We start from the raw sequence: 23,185 nt of genomic DNA, 5'->3' as shown, positions 1-23,185 counted from the left end.
AAGCATTTGAGAAAGTTCAACATGCATTTATGATAAGACTCTCATAAAAGCGGCTATAGAGGGAGCCTACCTCAACATAATAAAGGCCATATATGACAAACCCCCAGCTAACATCACAGTCTACAATGAAAAGCTGAAACCTTTCCACAAAGATCAGGAACAAAACAAGGGTGCCAACTCTCACCACTTTTATTCAACATCGTATTGGAAATCCTAGCCAGAACAATTAGGCAAGAAAAAGAAATGGATGGCATCCAAATCAGAAAGGAAATAGTAAAACTGTCACTATTTGCAGATGACATGATATTATATATAGAAAACTTGAAAGATTCCACCAAAAAAACTATTAAAAGAAATTAATTCAGTAAAGTTGCAGGATATAAAATCAATATGTAAAAATCAGTTGTGTTTCTATACACTAATAATGATCTATCACAAAGAGTAATTGAGAAAACAATCACATTTACAATTGCATAAAAGAATAAAATATCTAGGAATAAATTTAACCAAGGAGGTGAAAGACCTGTGCACTAAAAACTATGACATTGAAGAAAAAGATTGAAGAAAACACAAATAAAAGGAAAGATATTCCATGTTGATGGATTGGAAGAATTAATATGATTAAAATGTTCATACTGTCCAAAGCAACCTACAGATTCAATGCAAACCCTATTAAAATGCCAATAGCATTTTTCACAGAACTAGAACAAACAATTCTAAAATTTGTATGGAACTACAAAAGACCCTGAATAGCCAAAGCAATCTTGAGAAAGAAGAACAAAGCTGGAGGCATCATGCTTCCTTATTTTAAACTATATCACAAAGCTATAGTAATCAAAGCAGCACGGTATTGGCATAAAAACAGACACATAGATCAATGGAGCAGAATAGAGAGCCCAGAAATAAACCCAGGCATAAATAGTCAATTAATTTACAACAAAGGAACCAAGAACAGACAATGGGAAAAGCACAGTCTCTTCAATACACGGTGTTGGGAAAACTGGACAGCCACATGCAAAAGAACCACTAGCATATACCATATACAAAAATTAACTCAAAATGGATTAAAGACTTGAACATAAGACCTGAAACCATAAAACTTCTAGAAGAAAACAGAGGTGGTAAGCTTCTTGATAATCATTCTTGGCTATGATTTTTTTGAATTTGACACCAAAAGCAAGGGCAACAAAAGCAAAAATAAACAAGTGGGACCACATCAAACTAAAAAGCTTCTGCACAGCAAAAGAAACCATCAACAAAGTGAAACGGCAACCTACTGAATGGGAATGGGAGAAAATATTTGCAAATCAAATATCTGACAAGGATTAATGTCCAAAATACATAAAGTAGTCATACGACACAATAGCAAAAAAAAAAAGGCTGATTAAAAAAGGGCAGAGGATCTGAGTAGACATTTCCCCAAAGATACACAGATGGCCAACAGGTACATGAAAAGGTGCTCAACATTACTGATCATCAGAGAAGCACAAATCAAAACCATGATGAGGTATCACCTCACACCTGTTAGAATGGCCATCATCAAAAAGACAAGAAATAAGAAGTGTTGACAAAGGAGTGGAGAAAAGGGAACCTTATGCACTGTTGGTGGGACTAAATTGGTATAGTCTCTATGGAAAACAGTATGGAGGTTCCCTCAAAAATTAAAAATAGAACTATGATATGATCCAGCAACCTACTTCTGGGTACGTATTCAAAGAAAACAAAAGCACTAACTAGAAAGATACCTGCACTCCCATGTTCACTGCAGCATTATTTACAATAGCCAAGATATGGAAGTAACCTAAGTGTCCATCAACAGATGACTGGATGAATAAAATGTCATATATATATATATATATATATATATATATATATATATATATATATAGTGATCACACAATACAGTGAATATTTAAATAAAAAAATTTGTTACAGTAAAAGACATATGGCCATTAATCCCCCTCAAAATACTCCCCCTCACTTTGAACACACTTATCCCATCATTCTTGCCACTTTCTGAAGCAGTTCTGGACGTCCTCTTTCGTGAGCGTTTTTACTTCATCCTCCATCATGACAACACTCTGTGCCACACATTGCTTCTGGTATATGGCAGTTTCTGTCAAATAAAAACATTACAGTGCGTCCTCATCCACCTTATTCACCAGATTTAGCACTGTGCGACTTCTGGCTCGTCCCCAAAGTCAAAATGACCATGAAAGGTAAACATTTCGAATCAATCCAGGACATCGAGGCAGCCACAACAGCACAACTAAAAATATGAATAAAGACTTCTAGAACTGTTTCAGAAAGTGGCAAGAACTATGGGATAAGTGTGTTTGAAGTGAGAGGGAGTATTTTGAGGGGGATTAATGGCAATGTGTCTTTTACTGTAATAAGTTTTTTAAATTTAAACATTCACCGTATTGTTTGATCATTCTATATATATATGCACAATGGAATATTATTCAGCCATAAAAATAAGGAAATCTTGCCCTTTACAACCACATGGATTGACCTTGAGAGCATTATGCTAATTGAAATAAGCTACACAGAGAAAGACAAATACCAAATGATCTCACTTCTATGTGGAATCTAAAAACAAAACAAACAAACAAATAAAACTGAACTCAGATACATAGAACAGAGTGGTAGTTGCCAGAGGCAGGGGGTGGGTGGTAGGCAAAATGAGTGAAGGTGGTCAAAAGGTACAAAATTCCAGTTATAAAATAAATAAGTCCTGGGGATGTAATGTACAGCATGGTGACTATAATTAATCATACTGTATTATATATTTGAAAGATGCTAAGAGAGATCTTAAAAATTCTATCACAAGTGAAACAATTTGTAACTATGAAAAAAAAAAGAAACATGATACATGAAATGACAAATATGTGCATAGGGCATTAGGGGGGGCCCAAGAGGGGCCACCAATCCAGGCAGTCTACAGATAGCTACAGATTAGATAGCTGATCTCATCATTCATAGGGTTGACATCTCTGAAAGATATCAATTTAGTATCAATTTGCGTATAAATTTAACATAGATTCACATTTAATTTTTCCAGCTCTCTTGACATTATTTTGGTTAGGAAAGAGAAGGGAACTGGCATTTATGGGCCAGCATGATTTTCACATGTCCCAGTTCCCACTCTACCCTTTTAAGTCCTACAATGCTTCCCTAAGCTGATTTGATTATTTTTATGTGGGACATGCCGTTTTGGACAACTGAGAATGCAGGGAGCATTATGGTCAGCTGCCCTTATATCAATTCCACTCCTCCCCTTTGTGCAGTAGCCACTTGGTTTGGAGGGGGGGGCCCAACCCCAGCTTTACAGGTGAGCCTGCATGGGACTAAGCTGATTAGCATATGCCTGTGGCCATGATGATGGGTTCAGGGACAGGCACTTAACCCAGGCCAGTCAACTAACTTCCACAAGACAGCAGAGCCGAGCGAACTGTAGAAAAACAAAACTGTAGCTTTGATGAGCTCATGACTCTCTAGAGCAAACTACACCCAAAGGGCACCAACAATTAGACTCTTTGGTTATATGAACCAATAAAGCTGCTTTATAGTTTAAGCCAGTGTGAGTGGCAACCAAATGAGTCTGAACTGACAAAAAGTGGGTCACTGGAATGCATCCTCTTCCTCAGTGGGGGTGTTAGCAGGGTTTTAAAGATGTGCAGCACTCCACCCTTCAGTAACATCCCAGCAACATGTAGTGGGTGGGAAGGGTAACAGATTTCCCATGGGACAGCCCAGGTTCATGTGACTCCAGATCTTTGGGATATAAGGGCTGGGGTCAGGGGCTCTCCTAAATCCTAGCCTTGGCTTCTCCTTTAAAGGTCACATACTCTTGGCTTTCTCCTGCTTCTTCCTCCCCGTCCTAGGGCCATCTAAAATTTCTTTGGTAGTTACTGCGCTAGAGAAAATCTCGAGCAAAACCTTCCAGTAAACTCCCCCTGAGAAATGATGAGAAATCCTTAGTCCCCACCCTTAGAGCATTCACGGGGCCTCTGAAATTTCTACAGGTCAAATAAAGCAGAGCAAGTTTACAGGACTCTGGTTTCTTAGCTTACTTAGCTTCTTAGAGCTGAGCCCAAAGGGAGTAATTTTTTTAACCATCTCTGGGTGCCTTGGGATCTGTCCACCCAGTCTTGGAAACATGAGCTCAACAGGGAAGTTCCCAGGGGATATGGCGTCCATCTGGGCAGGTGAAGAGAAACTGTGGTCAGTTTAGACCTTCAAACCCTCAGTCATTTTCTCCCTCATCCTCAACTCCCACTCCAGCTTTCTCTGGAGGGTGGCGCAGATACTGCCACACCTGAGCCTTCATCACCTGCGGCGCTCTCGCCCTGTCCTGTCCAATCTGCCCGACTGCATACATCAGCACTTGGATAGTTCTTGGAAGCCATCTTCAGTCCAGGCCTGCTCAAAAGCCCATCATGGCCCCTCCGCGGAGCCGGGGTTCCTGGTCTGGCCTTCAAAGTCCCAGGCGCTCCTGCTTCTGGACTACTGCCCAGCACAGCCACTGGTAACCAGTCTGTTCACCAGCCCTGGCCAGGACTTGGAAAAAAGGATGACCAAATAGGAGATAGACTGACTCCATAAAACAAGCCACAGGGCTACAGGCAGGTGTGTACAGGAGCTGAGCAGGACTGTGAGGACATTGTATAGGGTCACCAGGAGTTGACGCCAACTCAATGGCATGTAACACACACGTCCCTCTTTCCCAAAGGAGTATATAAACCCTGTGAGGCTGTTGGCCTCATCTCACTGAATCCCAACACTTGGAAAAATGTCTGGGGCACAGTGAGTGCATTCACTTGCTTCATTTCCTAAAACCTCTCCAGTTTAACCAACGTTGGGTTTTCCAGTCTCTGCGAATTGACGGTGGGCTATCATCCATTCATCCCTGCCTCACAGGTGTTCCACTGGATACACCCTTCTTACTGGAAATTGATTTCTTAATAACAAAAATCTACATTTTCCTTAATGTCTATGATTTTGCCTTTACTTCCTGAGAAGTGACACCTTTTTTCCCCTAAGAGAATACTTAACTTGCTAATCGCTAAACCTCTTTAATCCTCCCGAAGCCATTTCCTTTGTAAGAAGTCTACAGTAGCCAATAACACCACAGAAGTAAATAGTGGTTTTATAACATCTGGCAGTTGACACATGTGCCATTCTGTTACCAAGACAGTTTCCCCTTCTCTCAAGCTCTGTTCACGTTAAACCCAGCCTCCCAAGTCACCTCCTCCCTGAGGCCCTCCCGATTCTTACCACTCCTCAATCTGCTCATTTCAGTTCAAAGGGCTGTGCCTACCCGTTGCACACAACCTCTACAGACTTCCAGTTTATGACCATAGCCCCAGTCGGTCCTGAGCTAAGTTCCCATGTTCTTCACTTTTTGTCCATCACCTCCCCACCCCCAGCTTCTCTGACCCGGTGTTCACCCCCATTCTCCAGTCGCGAGACATCCCCGACCCCCAAGCTCGATTACCTGGAGCTGGTGCAGGTGCAGGACGTAACCTTGCACTAACAGCTGGAATAAGAAGCGCAGCTGCCCTGGTCCGGGAAGCTCTTCCAGGCTCCGCAGCCTCCGGTCGCCAGGCCCGGTTCCGGGAGCCTCGGCTGCCTCGGCCGCCGGGAGGGCGCTGGGGATGGAGGCCTTGGCTCTGGCCGCGTGGGGGCCGAGGCCAAGACGGGTCGCCCGCGTCCCCAGCAGCGCCCACCGCAGCCTCGCGCAGCCCAGCGCGGCCATGCGATCCATATGGCTCGCGCAGCTGAGCCTTTGGATCCGGGGAGCAGAGCCTGGAAGCCGCCCAGAGATAGATCAGGAGGGGCGGGTTCAAGGGCTCCGGCAGCCCGGGGTGGGCCGGGCGAAGGACGGCCAGGCCCCTCACGGTTCTTTTTTCTCGCGGTCGTTACTCCTTCCAAACAGGACCTACGGACACACAGAAGCCACCTTCCAACTGTATGCCTCCCGGCCGGGGAACTGACCAGCCAACGCAAAGGCAGAAGATGCACAAGAGGACTTAGGGGGCCTCAGAGAGCTCTGACGATGGCCGCCTCTTCCGCGACGCCCCACCTCGCACTTCCGAGAACTCTCAAGAACTTAAAGTTCGCTTGGTCCGAACTCTGGGTAGAGTGCACAAAGTTTCTCGGAAGTCCAGGAGGGTTCCAAGGTCAGGAGGCCCTACCCAGTGAGATCAGCCCTCGCTTGACCTGCGGGTTCGCCACCCCAGGAATCCGCTGCCGAGATTAAACTGGCCGCAGGTTTTTCCTAAAACCTCCCCCGCTCCGCCCCCCCCCCCCCCCAGCCTGAGTGCTGAGAGAAGAGGGAGAGAAACAAAACAAAACAAAACAAAAACAAAAACAAAAGGCTCAGTGTCCAAGGTCATCTGATTCCTGGAGGGGGAAGCCAAACAAATGTAAATATCAGCGTTTTCTAATGCAATTCCACCAGCTTCCGCTCCCCCTCCCCACCCTCCCACCGCCCCAGTCCCAAGTATGCTAAGGCAAGGCTTTTCAAACTGCAAGTTGAGACCAGATTTAGTAAGTGCGACCACAATTTTTTTTTTTTATAAGATGAAAAAGAATAAAATAGTACAGAAAATATTGCAAGAAAAGAAAATATTGCGAGAATTATTTCATGAATTCTTTGTTTCATGTATATATTCAAAGTATACTTTTCAAAAAGTTAAAAACATGACTCACACAAATATAAAATAAACACAGGGTCAAAATTTATTCAACCCATTAATGATAGAACCAGTAGGACAGTAAAGCTTGTTCTAAGAGCATTGGAAGAATTTGGTTTATAGGCAGCCAGAGCAGAGAAAGGGCATATTAAGTTCAAAGAAACAACAATTAAACTGACAGCTGATACCAATAGGTGTGGATTTCGTTTTACTTATCCTGTTAGGGGTCATAGAGTTTCTTGAATCTGTGACTGAATGTCTTTCATCAGTTTAGGGAGCTTTTCAGACATTATCTGTTCAAACATTGCTTACACCCCATTCCTGTTTCTTCTCTCCTTGCAGGACTTCGAACTATACATACAGACCTGGCTGTATCCTTCTTGTCTCTTACTTTCTCTTTTGTATTTTTTAATCCCTTGGTTTCTTCTAGTTGATTAATTCTCTATTCACCTTTGTCTAATCTGCTGTTAAATCTATCCATTGAATTCTTAATTTCTATTATTTTATTTTCCAGTTTTCAATTTTGATTAGTTTTTTCAAATCTATGTCCTTAAGTATATTCTAGTTTTATGCCAAGTTCTATCTTTAATTATCCCCTTTAATTTTGTAAGCATAGTTGTTTTAAGGATTATAACCAATAACTCCAATCTCTGGAACCTATATGGGACAATTTCTAGTGTCTATTGTTTCTAGTGGTTTTTGTTCATGTTGCCATAGTTCTTCCTGTGTCTGGTTACTTTTGATTATGTGCCAGAAAATGTATTCTCTAAGTTTCTGGTGGAACTAATTTGAGGTTTAGGATGATTTCATTTCCTTCAGGGAAGATTTACTTTTGTTTTTTACAGTTGCCTGAAGGCACAAGCAATCCAGGATCATCACCCTAATTCAATTTCAGCAGTGAGATGTTTTGAAGCTCGGCTGCAGCCCTTTAGAAAGCGAGTCTGTTTCCAGTCCTCAATCCTTTTGGGTGCCGACCCAAAGTTTGGTATAAGAGATCATGGACTTCAGATTTTCACCCCCAGGTCTGTGAGGCTAAACCACTCACTTCTCATCTTCTTCTTCTGAAAATGAGACGTACCACTGGTAGGAAAGTGGTACCTGTGCCTAATTTAACCCTGGATTTCTGTCTTCTCCTGGTTCTTGTCTGCTAATTCTTTATTACCTTGTTTGTTCCCTGATGTTGATGACTTCATGTAAATGCTTGTCATATTTTTTTCAGTTTTTCAAGTTATCCTTAGAAAGAGGGTTGAATCCAGTATTAACACAAGTGGAAATTCAATTTATACTTTTATTTTTATTTTTCCCCCTTCTGGGTTCATTTTCTTGTTTTAAATTTTTTTAACCTTTTAAAAATTGCTTAATGAAATCTCCTAATACATGCATATAAAGCTATACATTTTCACATGATACTATTTTGTCCATAACCTACAAGAGTCAATAATCAGTTTCTCTCACTGTCATCTATTTCCAAATAGTATGTAATCTCCATTTTGATTTCTTTTTTAATCTGAGGAATTAAGATCAGGAAGATAGAAAGGTGTTTTTATTTACTTGTAGTTGGAGTTTTATTTTTGGTTTTGAAAGAGAGCACTTTTGTTATTAATTTATAATGTTATTACATTATGGTCAGAGTGCATAGGTTCTGCATTTTAGAATTATTAAAATGTCTTTGATGGTACAGTATTTTCTGAATGTCCCATATGTATTTTTGAAAAATATGTATTCTGTTTGTTAATTTATTAGTTTTGTTATATAAATCCTCTATAGCCTTAGTTATTTTTGTCTACTTGATTGGTTAAATTTTGAGAGTTATGTTCAAGTATCGCCAAAAAATGAATTTGTCAAATTTTCTTGTATTTCCAACAGTTTTTGTTTTATATTTTGAAGGTCTGTTGTTAGGTTCATAAAGGTTCATGACTATTATATATTCTTGATGGAAACACCATTTATAAATGTGAAACATTAAATTGCTTTTGATTTAATTTGTTTGATTTTATACTGTTACTCCTACTTTGTCTTTAAGCATTTGTTTGAGATATCTCTATTCATTCCTCTAATGTCAATCAGTGTGAGTTATTTTGATTTAGAAGTAGCTCTCATAAATAACATGTAGCTGGATTTGTTTCTTACCCAATAAGAGATTCTTTAAATAGCAAATGTCATTTTTATCATTCGAATGAAAGTTTAAAAATAAATAAGTAAATGAAATGAAAACACAATGGATAAATTCATAAAAGAGGAATTATAAATAGCTCTTAAACATATACACAAATGTTCAACTTTACTTATAATAAAAGCAAGACAAATCAAAACTATGTTAGAAACAATATTTCATCCATAACATTGGCAAAGATCAAAAGTTTGATACCACTATGTAGTTGAGGGGGCCAGGTCTGCTGTCTCATTCATGGTTCAAGGGAGTACAAATTGCTACAAAGCTTTCAAAAAGTAAGGTGTACTTAACCTACTTCTAGGGATTTATTTCACAAATATGCGTGCATATATGCAAAGTCATGAATATACAAGGATATTTACTGCAGCACTGTTTGCAGAGATAAATGCAATATTGGAAACAAATGAACACCCATCAGCAGGGAACTAATGAGATAAATCATCGTTAATCCATGCATTGGAATCATTTGCAGCCTTAAAAAACAATGATACCAAAAGTTTAGTGGTTACCAGAGGGTAAGGGGGGTGGGGGGGGTTGGAGATGAGGGTAAAGGGGATCAAATATATGGTGGTGGAAGGAGAACTGACTCTGGGTGGTGAACACACAATGTGATTTATAGATGATGTGTTACAGAATTGTACACCTGAAATCTATGTAACTTTACTAACAATTGTCACCCCAATAAACTTTAACTAAAAAAAACACAATGATACAACCCTATATGTACTGATATGCAACAATTGCCAAGATAAATAAAAAGAGCAAGATGCAGAACAGTGTTAGGGTAGGCTATCATGTAATTACGCCAGTCATTGCAAATGCACAGAATATCTATGGAGAGATATACAAGATACTTATAAGAGTATCTACCTCAAGGACAAAGGTGGCAGGGACACTAAGAACTTCACAGCATGTTCATGCCTCTGAGTTATGTAATATGTATATGTAATATCCACTTCTTTTCAACTAGCCTGTCCAAAAGTCACATAGCAAGGACATTTTCTTTTGAACTTTCTGAAAATTTGTTTCCCAAAGTGATGTCTGGCTGTCCATTAACTTGGTCATCAGAGCCAAGAACTTTAGTGAGAGCAATAATAATATATTAAAATAATTAAATCTTCACATACATATATATAGCACCTTACTCTTTCTTTCTTTCTTTCTTTCTTTCTTTCTTTCTTTCTTTCTTTCTTTCTTTCTTTCTTTCTTTTCTTTCTTTTCCATTTTTTTGGGGTGGGAGGATATCCAGAAAGAAGTATGTTGTGGGAAATGTATAATTAAAGATATCCATGAATTAAGTACAAGGAAAACTAGTGTGCAAAAAAATTGGTTTGAGATGTGAGAGTAGGTAAAACTGATCTGATTATTTTAATTAACTCATATTTTGTGATTTTGAAAATTAAAATAAACGAAAAATTTCCAAAGCTCCTGAAAGTGGAAAATTTATGTTTGCATTGCTTTCAAAAGAATTAAACTGTACAGAAAAACATCCCCAAAGTACAAATCACCTATAATCTGACCACTTGAAAAATGTATATAAAGTAACAAAATGAAAGACCCTGCTTTGCTTCCCCAATTACATTCCCTCAAAATGAAGCACTGTTCATATTTTAGTGCATATTCTTCCAGACCTTGTCCTATATTCATATAAACATTTTTTTTACTGTAGGTGAAAAATATTATATTGATACTTCAATGTGAATTCCTTTAAATATTACAAAGACTCAGGTTTTTTGTTTTTGTTTTTCAAATATGCTTATTAAACATTTCTTTTTCTTCCATGAAGTCTTTAGTCATATCATTTGATTTTTTTATTTTATTGGATTGTTTGTCTTTTCTTATTGTTTTGCTGGTGTTCTTTTTCTATTTAGGGAGATTAACCTTTACTACATACCGGGGGTGCCAAAAAAATGTGTACATACACATGACTTGTATTCATCTTTTGTTATCGGTATATATTGAGTTTTAGAATTTTACTTTTCGTTTCTTAAAATGTGCATACATTTTTTGGCACCCTCTCTATATTATAAGTATTTTCTCCTGTTGGCATGTTCCCTATATCTTGACTGTATTTAGGGTATCTTTTGGAAATTCCTGCATGGTTCGATCTGGCATTTTTTTTCTTTTATAACTTCTGAGTTTCCTATCTTGCTTGCACTGCTCCAAGATTACAGGGGGAAATAAATCTCTTATATTTTTACCTTACATTTGATAGTTTCAATTTTCACATGCTACATTTTTTTTTCAGTTAGCAATTCAATCCATCTGGACTTAATTTTTGGTTTTGGTATGACCTAGAATCTTAACATATATTCTACTTATTCCAACATTATTTATTAAATAATAGCTCAAGAGATTGCTGGGTAGCGACATTCCCTATATGGGAACAGCGTTCTTTAAATTACAGGACTTAGTTGATTTTCCATTTCATTCCAGGGTATTCGTTTGGTGCTATCAGCTTTCAGGAGCTGGCTCTGGGTAATCCTCTGATACTGCAATGAGCAGCTGGAGCTCAGAGTCACAGTTTACCCAAGGGTGACCCTCCATCTTCACTGGGGGCCGGTAGGAGATGGGAAGAATGGACCCTTCCCCCACATCTCACTCTGTGTCTTTGGTGTTCACAAGACCAACATCGCAGAAAGCATATGTTCCTTTAGAAAAAGGTTAGGACATTTCCAGAGGGGAATCACTCACTACATAGGAGAACTGAACATGTTAAATCTCACTTCTCCCTCGGGCGGCATGAGGGTAGGCAGCTGGTAGCCTAGACCTTGATGACCCTGTACTTCAGAGGCTTCTCCAGCAGCCCTCTAACTGGGTTCTCCAGCACTGTGCTTAGTTCATTGTCCCTCTTGCATCCTCTTCTTCAGGCCTCAAAGGGGAGAAACTCCACCTTCCTTTCCTTAGGAAAACGCCACCTTTACCCACAAGGACCCTGGTTTCTTTTCTTCAAATAAGGTTTTGAGTCCTAGTTTGGTAGTCTCGTCCAATTCCAAGGTCCCACAGGTGTGGGGGAGTGGGATATCCAGCTCCTGGGAGATGGTGAAAGAAGAATCTCTAGCTCCTGTTTTATTGACAGTATTTGTACCCATAATCATGGTGGCAAGGTTGCTGGTTTGGTTCCTCTCCTGGTTGATCTGTAAAAGTAAGCATCTCAACCCAGATAAATTACTTTTCTTCCCCTTTAGACTACACAACCTAAACCCATGCTGAAGCAAAAATATTTCTTCCCAACATTAACAGAATCAGTAAGTTAATCGATTATTTTGCTAAAGAACAAAGCAGCTGGTTTCTCTCTTGAGTACACTCTCTGATACCCAGGGAAAGGCACCTGCCTTCATTAAACTCTTTCATGTCAACAATTATCCTCTGATTTGGGATGGGATGGGATGGGATGGGATGGCCAATTCTTCCACACAAAGCTTCCCCAGAGGTTTGAAATACTATATACGTTTTTTCTTCAATTCTAGTAAGTATTTGGATCTATTTCTGTACTCTCCATCCCAGAGGTCAAAAATCCAAATAGCTTTAAATCAAACAGACCAGGACAGACCCCAGATTAGGGGAGGGGTCGGAATTGGGGTAAATTGAAGGATACGGCCTCAGGATAGCCACCACCCAACTCCGGCAAACTACTGGTGTTGCTAGAGCTTTGGATTTTTTGAAGAGACTCCCAAACTCAGAATTTTTATGAGACAACAGCTGAACATCTTTTTAAAAATTAATCAGGTCAAATAAAATCTGTGTGTGCTAATTTTCAGCCTCTGTTTTATTATGTTCCACTTTTCTCTCTGCCTGTTCCTGCGCCAGTACGATCCTGTTTGAAATACTGTTTTTTCTAGGCTGAACTGTGTGCCCCCAAAATTTATATGTTGAAGTCCTAACAGCCAGTGCCTCAGAATGTGACTGTATTTGGAGATAGGGTCTTTAAAGAGGTAAATAAGGTAAAATGAGGTCACGTGGGCCCTGAACCAATATGAGTGGCCTCCTCGTAAGAAGAGATTTGGACATAAGCATACTCACAGAGAAGACCAATGAAGACACCTGAGGAGCACAGCCATCTACATGCCAAGGAGAGAGATCTTAGAAGAAACCAATCCTGCTGACACCAGGATCTCAGACTTCCAGCCTCCAGAATGGCGAGAAAATAAATTTCTGTTGTTTAAGCCACCCAGTCTGTGGTACTTGGTTATGGCAGCCCTCACAAATGAATACACTGCCTCTTCACAGAAAGATTTACTCTTCACAGCAATCTGTTTCAATACCACAGCCTCCCTGAATAGTTAAGAGGTCGTTCTTCTTCTTCACATAAGAAAAATGAAGTTCAGGTAAAGCACAGTAAGGGGCAGAGACAGACTTTAAACCCAGGACTTCAGGTGCTGAGTTTAATGCCCTTTCCATTAGGTTTGAGGTAAGAAGGGAAGGACTAGGAAGTCTGAGCATTCTTACTGCAGAAACGGGAAGTCAAGAGCAGCGCACTATTACCCTGATAACCAGCGGCTGGGTGATGGTCCATAAGAAGGTAGAACCTCTTGCCTGGCCCTGCATAGTGACACCTGCCTGGAACGAACAACACTCTCCAGCCCCAGTGATGAGCATCTCTGGGAGGGTGGGGGAGAGTTGGCTCACTGTTATCCCAACCAGGGCTGCCACGCTAAGGTCTCTAAGGACAACTTCAAGGGCATGTGCTGGCCTTCTGAATCTGATAGACTCTTGTTTGGAATTCCATTTTGTATCAGAATGTTATCCTCAGTAAATTTAGGGATACCTGATGCTGTATAACAAAAAATTTGTCTGGTCTTTGTCCTAGGTTCTTAAGATGGAGCTTCTAACTCCTAAAATTTCCCAAGTGATGGGAGTGTCTTTGTTATTCATGGTGGATCCCTAGACAGTTTCAGAGTGGGGGCTGGTCATGCTGGAAAGACTGGTCACATGATTAGAGGGGTGGGGCTTCCAGCCAGGTGATTTCAGCCCAACTTCTGGGAAGGGGAGGGAGGCAAGAGATTGCGTTCAGTCACGTGGCCAATGCGTCTATCAATCCTGCCTATGTAATAAAACTCCAGTAAAAACTCCGGACAGCAAAGCTCAGCCGAGTTTCCTATTTGGTGACTACATCAATATGTTGGGGAGATGATGCATCCTGATTCCATGGGGAGAGGACATGGAAGCTCCATGATCAAGCCTCTCCTAGCCCTCATCCTATAGGTCCCTTCTCTTGGCTTGTCCTGATTCAGATACTTTATAATAAAATTGTAATTGTAAATATAGAGCTTTCTTGAGTTCTGTAAGTCATTCTAGTGAATCATCGAGCCTGAGGGGGTTGTGGGAACCCTGATTTTGTAGTCAGTTGGTCAAAAGTACAGGTGGCCTGGGAAGCCCCAAACTGGATCAGAAGCAAGGGCAGGCTTACTGCAGACTGTGCTCTTAACCTGTGTCTTCACTAACTCTCAGTGGTCAGTGTGAGAACGGCAGTGTTACCCTTACCGTTTCCTTTCCCTGCGGTTAGGTCTCATTTTGAGGGATTACATCACACCCAATAAATGTAAGGCTCCCAACCTGGTCCTCAGCTGCTGTTGGCCTGTGCTGCCATTACCTGAAACAGCCTCACTTCCGCCTGGCTTCTCCTGTACCCCTATTCCGACAAAGGGCTCTCACTTTCTTCTCTCTCTCTCCCTCCTTCCCTCCTTCTCTCTCTCCCACATCCTTCTTGGGTTCCCGGGAGCACCTGGCTCTTTCAGAACTGAGGGCAAGGATAACACTGAGGTCATTTCAGGCCTATCTGCCTACATATCTCAGATGTCCCCATAGAGGGCATGAAAGAAACTCTGGGACTTACCTTCCAGGCAGCAGGAATAGGTATTTTCCGTTCTCAGATTCTCAAAATAATTGGTAGAGGAGAAGTGCAGGATACATGCTCTGACGTCAGGGACACGTATCAGCCTAGAAAGAGGAGGAAGAAGGGAAGGGAGGAGGAGAAAGAATGAACATTTGAGGGTTTGCTATGTACCAGGCACTGTTCTGAGCACTTTCTTAATATTAATTCATTTGATTTCTGCATCAACTTTAAAAGTTAGTAACATCTTAGAAAACAGAAGGACAGAGATTAAATGTAATTGCCCAAGTCAGATAGCTGGTAAAGTCAGAGCCAGAATTCAGGAACTGGGAGCCCCAGTGCTTATGGATGCTCCAGAACGACTTCCTCTTGCTAGACCTGAGTCATGCCTCCCCGTCTACTACTTAAGGTAACTCTTCCACTCTTCAGGACAGGAAATTCTGGCTCTCAGTAATCAAACATTTTTTGTAAACATTTCATTATATAGCTGAAATTCAATTTTTACAAAGCAAATCATTGACTACTTTGCTCTCTGCTATGTCAGCCTCTCCCTAAAGGGAATGAGATGAAACACGTTAACTACTGCTTCCTTCATGAGGGAAAGGCCACTCAATTAAAAGGGAGCATCTGGAGGTGTTGTTATACTTTGACACTTGAATGGGGCTCCCTATCTGAAACCAAAGAATTTATTGAAACAAGATGGAGCATGTTACAGTGATAAGAGTGTGGGTTTTATTAAAATGCTCACAATGTTCCAGTAAGAAGAAACAAAAACAAGTTACAAAACCATTTCAACAGTTGATCTCTTTCTCCCCACCCCCTCAAATGTTTACAATATTAAAGAACATAGGCTATACAGATATACAGTCACACAGACATAGATTCCAGTCCTTGCTTTGTTACTTCTGAGCTATGAGACATTGGGCACATTATATAACCTCTTGAATAAGCCTCCGTTGTCAACTATTAAATAAGAATAATTGTCCAAGTCATACGAGGTCGGACAATTAAGTTCGTGAACTTGTTGCAACAATGTTGCTAATCTTTTTTTGATATCATAAGGATTATTCATTATGAATTTGTACCAACTGGACAAACAGTTAACCAAGTTAATTATTGGAAGCGCTGAAAAGGCTGTGTGAAAAACACAACCTGAACTTTTTGCCAATAATTTATGGCTCTTGCATCACGACAATGCACCAGCTCACATGGCACTGGCTGTGAGGGAATTTTTGGCCAGTAAACAAATTACTGTATTGGAACACACTCCCTACTCACCTGATCTGGCCCCCAATGACTTCTTTCTTTACCCAAAAAGAAAGGAAAACATTTTGAAGACATTCAGGACATCAGGGGAATATGACGACAGTTCTGATGGCCATTCCAGAAAAAGAGTTCCAAAATTGCTTTGAAGGGTGGACGAGGCACTGGTATCAGTGCATAGCTTCCCAAGGGGAGTACTTCAGAAGTGACCATAATGATATTCAGCAATGAGGTATGTAGCACTTTTTCTAGGATGAGTTTGTGAACTTAATTGTCCGACCTCGTATATGTAGTAAAACGAATAATTTGTATTAGACTTTTGCTATGACAAACTGCCCAAATACTTAGCATGACAAACTGCCCAAATACTTAGCAACTTCAAACAACAATCATTTTATTATGAGTGTGAATTCTGTGAGTCGAGAATTTGGAATGGGCACAGTACGGTAACTAGTTTCTGTTCTACAGTGTCTGGGACCTCAGCTAGGAAGACTCAGAAGCTAGAAGAATTGGAAAGCACCTGATGACTCCGAGATAAGGACTGTTGTCCAAAGTGTCTCCACATGGCTTCTCCTTGTGGCTTGGCTTCCTCATAGCCTGGCAGCCTCAGAGTAGTAGGACTTACCACATAGTAGCTCAGGGCTTCAAGTATAAATGTTCCAAAGAATAAGGCAGAAGCTGCATGATCTTTTTTGACCCAGCTTCAAAGTGATGTAGCATCACTTCTGCTATACAATTTGGTCAAAGCAGTCACACGCTTTCCCAGATTCAAGGGGAGGAAAATCAGACTCCGTTTCCTAAATCAGACTCTGTTTGCAGCTACCTTTGGAAAAAACAATCTCCCACATTAGCCATCAGGGAAATGCAATGTAAAACACAATGAGATAACATGAATACAATTACAAAGACAAACGAATAAAATTAGAAACACTAAAATTACAAATACCCAAATGTTGTTCCGCTTCAACTGGAACCTTCACACACTGCTGATAAAGTGTCAACGGCTACAAGTACTATGAAAATCTAGTCATATTTACAAAAGCTGGACCGTGCCTACCCTGTGACACTGTAATTCCACTCCTACACAAATCTAACAGAAATGTGTACGTATGCTCACCAAAAGATGCATATAAGAATGTTCTTAGCAGTTCTACTTGTAATAGTCCGTAAATAAAAAGCATTCAAATATGCCTGACAGTAGAATAAATAAATGATAATATATTCATACAATGGAATTACATACAGTATGAGAATGACCTGTAACTACACACGAGTGACTCTCATTAGCATAATGTTGACTGAAAGAAAAACCCAAAACACAACATACTGCATGATTCCATTTACATAAAGTTTGAAAACAAATGAACATCATGTATGGTGCTAGAGGAAGGCAGTGATCAGCAATTAGGGGAGCACAGGGGGCTTCTGGGGTTCTGATCATACCTGTTTATTGTTCCGAGTGCTGGTTTCATGGCTCTGCACACTTCCTAAAAATTCATCAGATTATACACTTATGATTTGTACACCTTTATATATGCTATATAGCAATTAAAATGTAATTAAAAAATAAAGAGGATGTCAGTAAAATGGTGGAGTAGGCAGCTTCAAATGCCCGTGCCTTCACAGAAACACCAGGGGGGAAAAAACCCTGAAATTGTCAGAACCAACTTTGTCAGAACTTGGAAAAACCATCCAAAGTTCACAGCAACCAAGCAAATGCTGAATCAAGAAAAAGGCAACTTAAAAACAGTAGGAAAGCTTTGTGGCACTTTCACTTGTCGTTGTCCTATCCCCTTTCCCAGCTGGGTGGCACTGCTGAAGACAGCAGCCAGTATGGGCCCCTGGCCCCTGGTTCTGGAGGGTGCAGTGTAGACTTTTTTCACAGACTATTTGTTCTAACCTGTCTGGGAGCTGCCTGAAGGACTGACAGCAAGGTGCTAGTCTCTGTTTCGCTTATCTCAGAACCAGACCAGGGCAGACAAATGGCAGGCATTGCTCAAAAACACTGCAAGGCAAAACTGCAGGATACAAAATCAACACACAAAAATCAGTTGTATGTATAGAAATACATACACCAGGAATGAACAGCCCACAAAGAAAACAATTCCATTTACAATAGCATCACAATAAATAAAATAATTAGGAATAAATTAAATCAAGGAGATCTAAGACTTGTACACTGAAAACTATAAAACATGACTGAAAACAACCTAAATAAATAGAACAATATGCCATATTCATGGATTGGAAGACAATATTGTTAAGGTGACAATACTACCCAAATCTATATTTAAATTCAATGTAATCCCTATCAAAATTCAAATGGCATTTTTTGCAAAAATGGCAAAATCTATCCTAAAATTCATACAGCATTTCAAGGGACTCAGAATGGCCAAACAATCTTAAAAAAGAACAGAGTCAAGAGACTCACACTTCCTGGTTTCAAAACTTACTACACAGCTACAGTAATAACAACAGAGTGGTACTGGCACAGGATAGAAATCTGGACCAATGGAGTAGAATTGAGAGCCCAGAAATAAACCCTCACATTTTTGATCAATTGATTTTCCACAAGGATGCCAAAACCATTGAATGAGGGAAAGAACGGTCTCTTCAACAAATGATGCTGGGAAAACTGGGTATCCTAATGCAAAAGAATGAATGGGGACTCTATCTTAAACCATACACAAAAATAACCTCAAACTGGATCAAAGATTTACATTTACGATCTAAAACTATAAAACTCTTAGAAGAAAATGGGAAAATTTACATGACTGTAGATTTGGCAATGGTTTTTAAAATATGATACCAAAAGCAGACAACAAAAACAAATAAATTGAACTTCATAAAAATTAAAAACTTTGTGCATGAACAGGCACTAACTATCAAGAGGGTGAAAAAAACAATTTACAGATTTGGAGAAAATATTTGCAAATCATATATTTGGTATGAGTTTAATATCCAGAATATATAAAGAAATACTACAACTCAAAAATAAAGACAAACAACTAACTGCTTGTTTTAAAAATAGGCAAAGGACTTGACGACGTTTCTCCGAAAAAGATATACAAATGGACAATAAGCACAAGAAACAATATTCAACATCTTTTTTCATGAAGGGAATGAATTCAAAACCACAGTGAGATATTACTTCATACCCTCTAAGATATCTTTAATTTAAAAAACAAACAAACAAACAAACAAAACCAAAATAAGTGTTGGCAAGGATGTAAAGAAAATTATAACCCTCGTACATCACTGGTGGTAATGCCCAATGGTGCAGCTGCTGTAGAAAACACTTTGCTGTTTCCTCACATAGTTAACCAAAGAATTAACATGTGATCTAGCAATTCCACCTTTAGGTATATACCCCAAATAATTCAAAACAGGGACTCAAACAGATATTTGACATCAATGTCCACAGCAGTATTACTCACAATAGCGAAGGGCAGAAACTACTCAGGTGTCTGTCAACAGAAGAACAGATAAACCAAGCTGGTATATACTATACGTACGTACAATGGAATATTATTCAGCCATAAAAAGAAATGAAGTTCTAATACATGCTGTAACATTAGCATGAAAACATTATGCTAGGTGAAATAGCCAGACATAAAGGGACAAATATTGTATTATTCCACTTGTACAAAATGTCTAGAGTAGGCAAATTCATAGAAAAGATTAGAGTTTACTAGAGGATGGGAAGTGGGGGGTGGGGAGTTATTGCTTAATGGGTACAGAGTTTCTGTTTGGGGTGATGAAATATTTGGAAGTAGGTAGTGATAATGATTGTGTAACACTGTAAATGCAATGCCACTGAATTGTACACTTAAAATGGTTAAAATGGCAAATTTTATGAAAGAAGGAAGGAAAGAAGGGAGGGGGGAAGGAGGGAGGAAGGAAGGAAGGAAAGAAGTGAAGGAGGAGGGAGGGAGGGAGGGAGGGAGGGAGGGAGGGAAATAGGGAGAGAAGGAGACCAAGACCAGCCCGGGGCTGAAGGAGGCAGGAGTTAGGTGGGGAATCAGGTACGCATTCCATTAAGCCAAGCTGGAGTCTATGCCCATACTCATACCTGTGCACATAATTTGTACCCACAAGATTCCTCACTCTAGAAGTTTGTTACATAGTAGAGGGTTGGCTGGACCCCTGATGAAGTATACTCAGTAGAGCAAATGAAAGGTCAAGAATAAAACCAAAGGACCCACCTCCATTTCCAAACGTAAAATACGCGGATGTGCCATAAACAATAATTGAATAATGATGTTGGAAACCCCATTTGACAACTGGCAGAGGTTTTTATTTGGACATATACTGTCTATTTCATCATTCTTAATGAGGGGAAATGTATAGGAACATATTATATGGAGAAAACACGAAAATATCATTTACAAATTATTTAATTATTACTTTATGAACTGTTAGGATCATAAACTCTTGATCACATGATTAATTCACTGTCATATTTGTCAATCTCTTAGTATTCTTGCCTCTTTTTTGGCTTCTTATTCCATCCTTCCTTCAACCCAGGTCTTCGCATTGACTTCTGAAGTCAGCAACTGCTACAAAGTACTAGGAAACAGGGTGGTACATGTGTTCAATAATTCACTCAATAACTTTGGACGATTCATCTAGCCCCTCTGACACTTGTTTTTCTTGTCTGAAAAATAGAGATAATACTGAAGGGTTTTTTTTTGTAAGAACGTGTGTGTGTGCATATACATGCACATGTGTCAATACTGAAAGTAATACCTGAATAATAGAAACTTATTAAATCACAGCTACTATTTGTTTCGCTTGAGCATCCACTGTAGGGAGAGAATTACACTTATGCACATATTAATAAAATGTCTACCTCTTCCAGTAACTACAATTTCTCTTCTGAAATATATTATGATGAGATCCTCAATGTCAAAGAACTCATCTGTTAATACCACAGCCCATAAGGAAAGTCATTTGTACAGGATAGAGATGAATTATAGAAAAAGAAATTTATCTCCAGGGATTTGAACCTTTTCTCATCTGGTAGAGGCAAGAGAGAAATCTGATAAGAGAAATCAGTGATGTTTATCTCAGCTATTGTCTCAGGTATGATTGCTGAGATACCTGGTCTTTCCCCAAGCCCATGGATTTTGAGTCCGTTTCCTAACAAGAGAAATGTGTCTTAAAATTTATATCCCACTGGCTATGAGCATTCAGATTTGAGATGTTTGGTTTCAATTAAACAGTCTTTCCAATTCTAAATCTACCACGCACTCTAATAATTTTCTTGATGATTTGCACCCCAAGACTGATAATGTCATTGTCACATTTATCAATAGCTGATCTCACTTGGGAACTCCATTCCTAGGTATATACCTGTGATGGGTTGAACTGTGTGCTCCCCAAATTCATATGCTGAAGTCCTGGCCCTCAGTACCTCATATTGTGACCTTATTTGGGAATAGGGTTATTGCAGATGCAATTAGTTAAGATGAGGTCATACTGGAGTAGGGTGGTCCCCTATTCCAATATGACTTGTTCTTATGAAAACGAGAACATTTGGACACAGATATGCACACAGGGAGAAGGCCTTATGAATATGAAAGCAGAAATCAGGGCGATGCATGTACAAGCCAAGGAATTCCAGATGGCCAGCAAACCACCAGAAGTTAGGAAAGAGGCATGGAACAGATTCTCCCTCACAGCTCTCAGAAGGAGCAAACCTTGCCGACACCTTGATCTGCTAGCCTCCAGAACTGTGAGACAACACCACCCAATTCGTAGTACTTTGTTACTGCAGCTCCAGCAAATACAATATCCAAAGGAAGCGCAAACAGGCACTCAAACACATTCACAACAGTGCCGTTCACAACAGACCAAAGGGAGAATCCACCCAAATGTGAATCAGTGGATGAGTAGAAAACCAGATTGTGGTAAATACACACAACAGAATATTACCCAGTCATACTCTTCATATTGCATTCTATACAATGGAATATTATTCAGCCGTAAAAAGGAATGAAGTACTGATAGATGAAACTTGAAAATATTACTCTAAGCGCAAGAAGCCAGACACAAAATATCACATACTGTATGATTCCATTTATATGAAATATCCAGAATAGGTAAATCCATAGAAACAGAAAATAGAAAGTGGGGGCAGGGAGTAGGGGGGCTGGGGTATCCTTTTAGATTGATGAAAATGTTTTGGAACTAGACAAAGGTGGTGATTGCACAACACTGTGAATGTACTAAAATGTTCACTTTAAAATGGTTAATTTTTTTATGTCAATTTCACCTCAGTTTCTAAAAAACATGCTATTGCTATTTTTAAAGAGCACAGGTCTGAAGTATACAATTCGATGGGTTTTAACTAGTGCATTACCTATATAAACAACACTCCCAATACACATTACCATCACTCCAGAAAGTTATTTTGTGCCCCTTTTCTTACTATACTATTAAGTCCCCGAGGAAATCACTCTTCTGATTGTAATCCCCATAGATTAGTTTCCTCTGTTCTTGAACTCCATATAAGTAGAATTATACTGTATATATATATATATATATATATATATATATATATATATATATATATATATATATATATACATACACATACACATACATATACATATATATTTGTGTCTGGCTTCTTTCACTCAACATAATGTTTTTGAGATTCATCTATGTTGTTGCAATTTTATTTTTTTACGGTATCTTTATCTGGTTTTGGTATCAGGGTAATGTTGGCCTCCTAAAATGAGTTTGGAGTTTTCTTTCCTCTTCAATTTTTTGGAAGAGTTTGTTGAGGATACACATGAAATCTTTGAATGTTTGGTAGAATTCACCAGTGAAGCTGTGTGTGGCCCTGGACTTTCGTTTGTTGGGAGGTTTTTGATTACTGATTCAATCTCTTTGCTAACAGTCTATTCAGATTTTTTCCTCATCAAGTCTTAGAAGATTATGTTTCTAGGAATTTAACTATTTCTTTTATGTTGTCCATTCTATTGGCATATAATTGCTCATAGCAGTCTCTTATGATCTTTTGTTTTTCTGTATCAGTTGTAACCTCTTTCATTTCTGATTTTACTTATTTGAACTCTCTTTTTTTCTTGGTGACTCTAAGTTTAATTTTGTGTCTTTTCAAAGAACCAATTCTTAGTTACATTGATCTTTTCTATTGTCTTTTTAGTATTTATTTCCACTCTGATCTTTATTATTTCCTTCCTTCTA

General features: G+C 39.4%; 1 protein-coding gene and 1 long non-coding RNA gene across 2 annotated transcripts in view; both read right to left on the bottom strand.

The window, feature by feature from the left end:
* The window catches only part of CYP27A1 (cytochrome P450 family 27 subfamily A member 1), a 30,204-nt gene extending 23,859 nt beyond the window's left edge, over window positions 1–6,345 (bottom strand). The window contains exon 1 of the mRNA XM_019741793.2: window positions 5,501–6,345. Within this exon, the coding sequence (XP_019597352.1) occupies window positions 5,501–5,770 (270 nt within the window). The 5' untranslated portion in view covers window positions 5,771–6,345. The remainder of the gene's footprint in view (window positions 1–5,500) is intronic.
* A 3,955-nt stretch (window positions 6,346–10,300) lies between these two features.
* Window positions 10,301–22,500, bottom strand: LOC109452674 (uncharacterized). Its single transcript, XR_012489766.1, has 3 exons — window positions 19,408–22,500; window positions 14,711–17,457; window positions 10,301–12,011 (listed from the first exon to the last, which is right to left on the bottom strand). It is a non-coding gene; the product is annotated as an uncharacterized LOC109452674 (long non-coding RNA).
* Window positions 22,501–23,185: the final 685 nt, after the last annotated feature.

This window comes from Rhinolophus sinicus, linkage group LG01 (genome assembly GCF_036562045.2).
Source record: "Rhinolophus sinicus isolate RSC01 linkage group LG01, ASM3656204v1, whole genome shotgun sequence".
Lineage (NCBI taxonomy): Eukaryota > Metazoa > Chordata > Mammalia > Chiroptera > Rhinolophidae > Rhinolophus > Rhinolophus sinicus.
The sequence above is the reverse complement of the archived record's forward strand: the minus strand, read 5'-3'. Positions and strand labels throughout refer to the sequence as shown.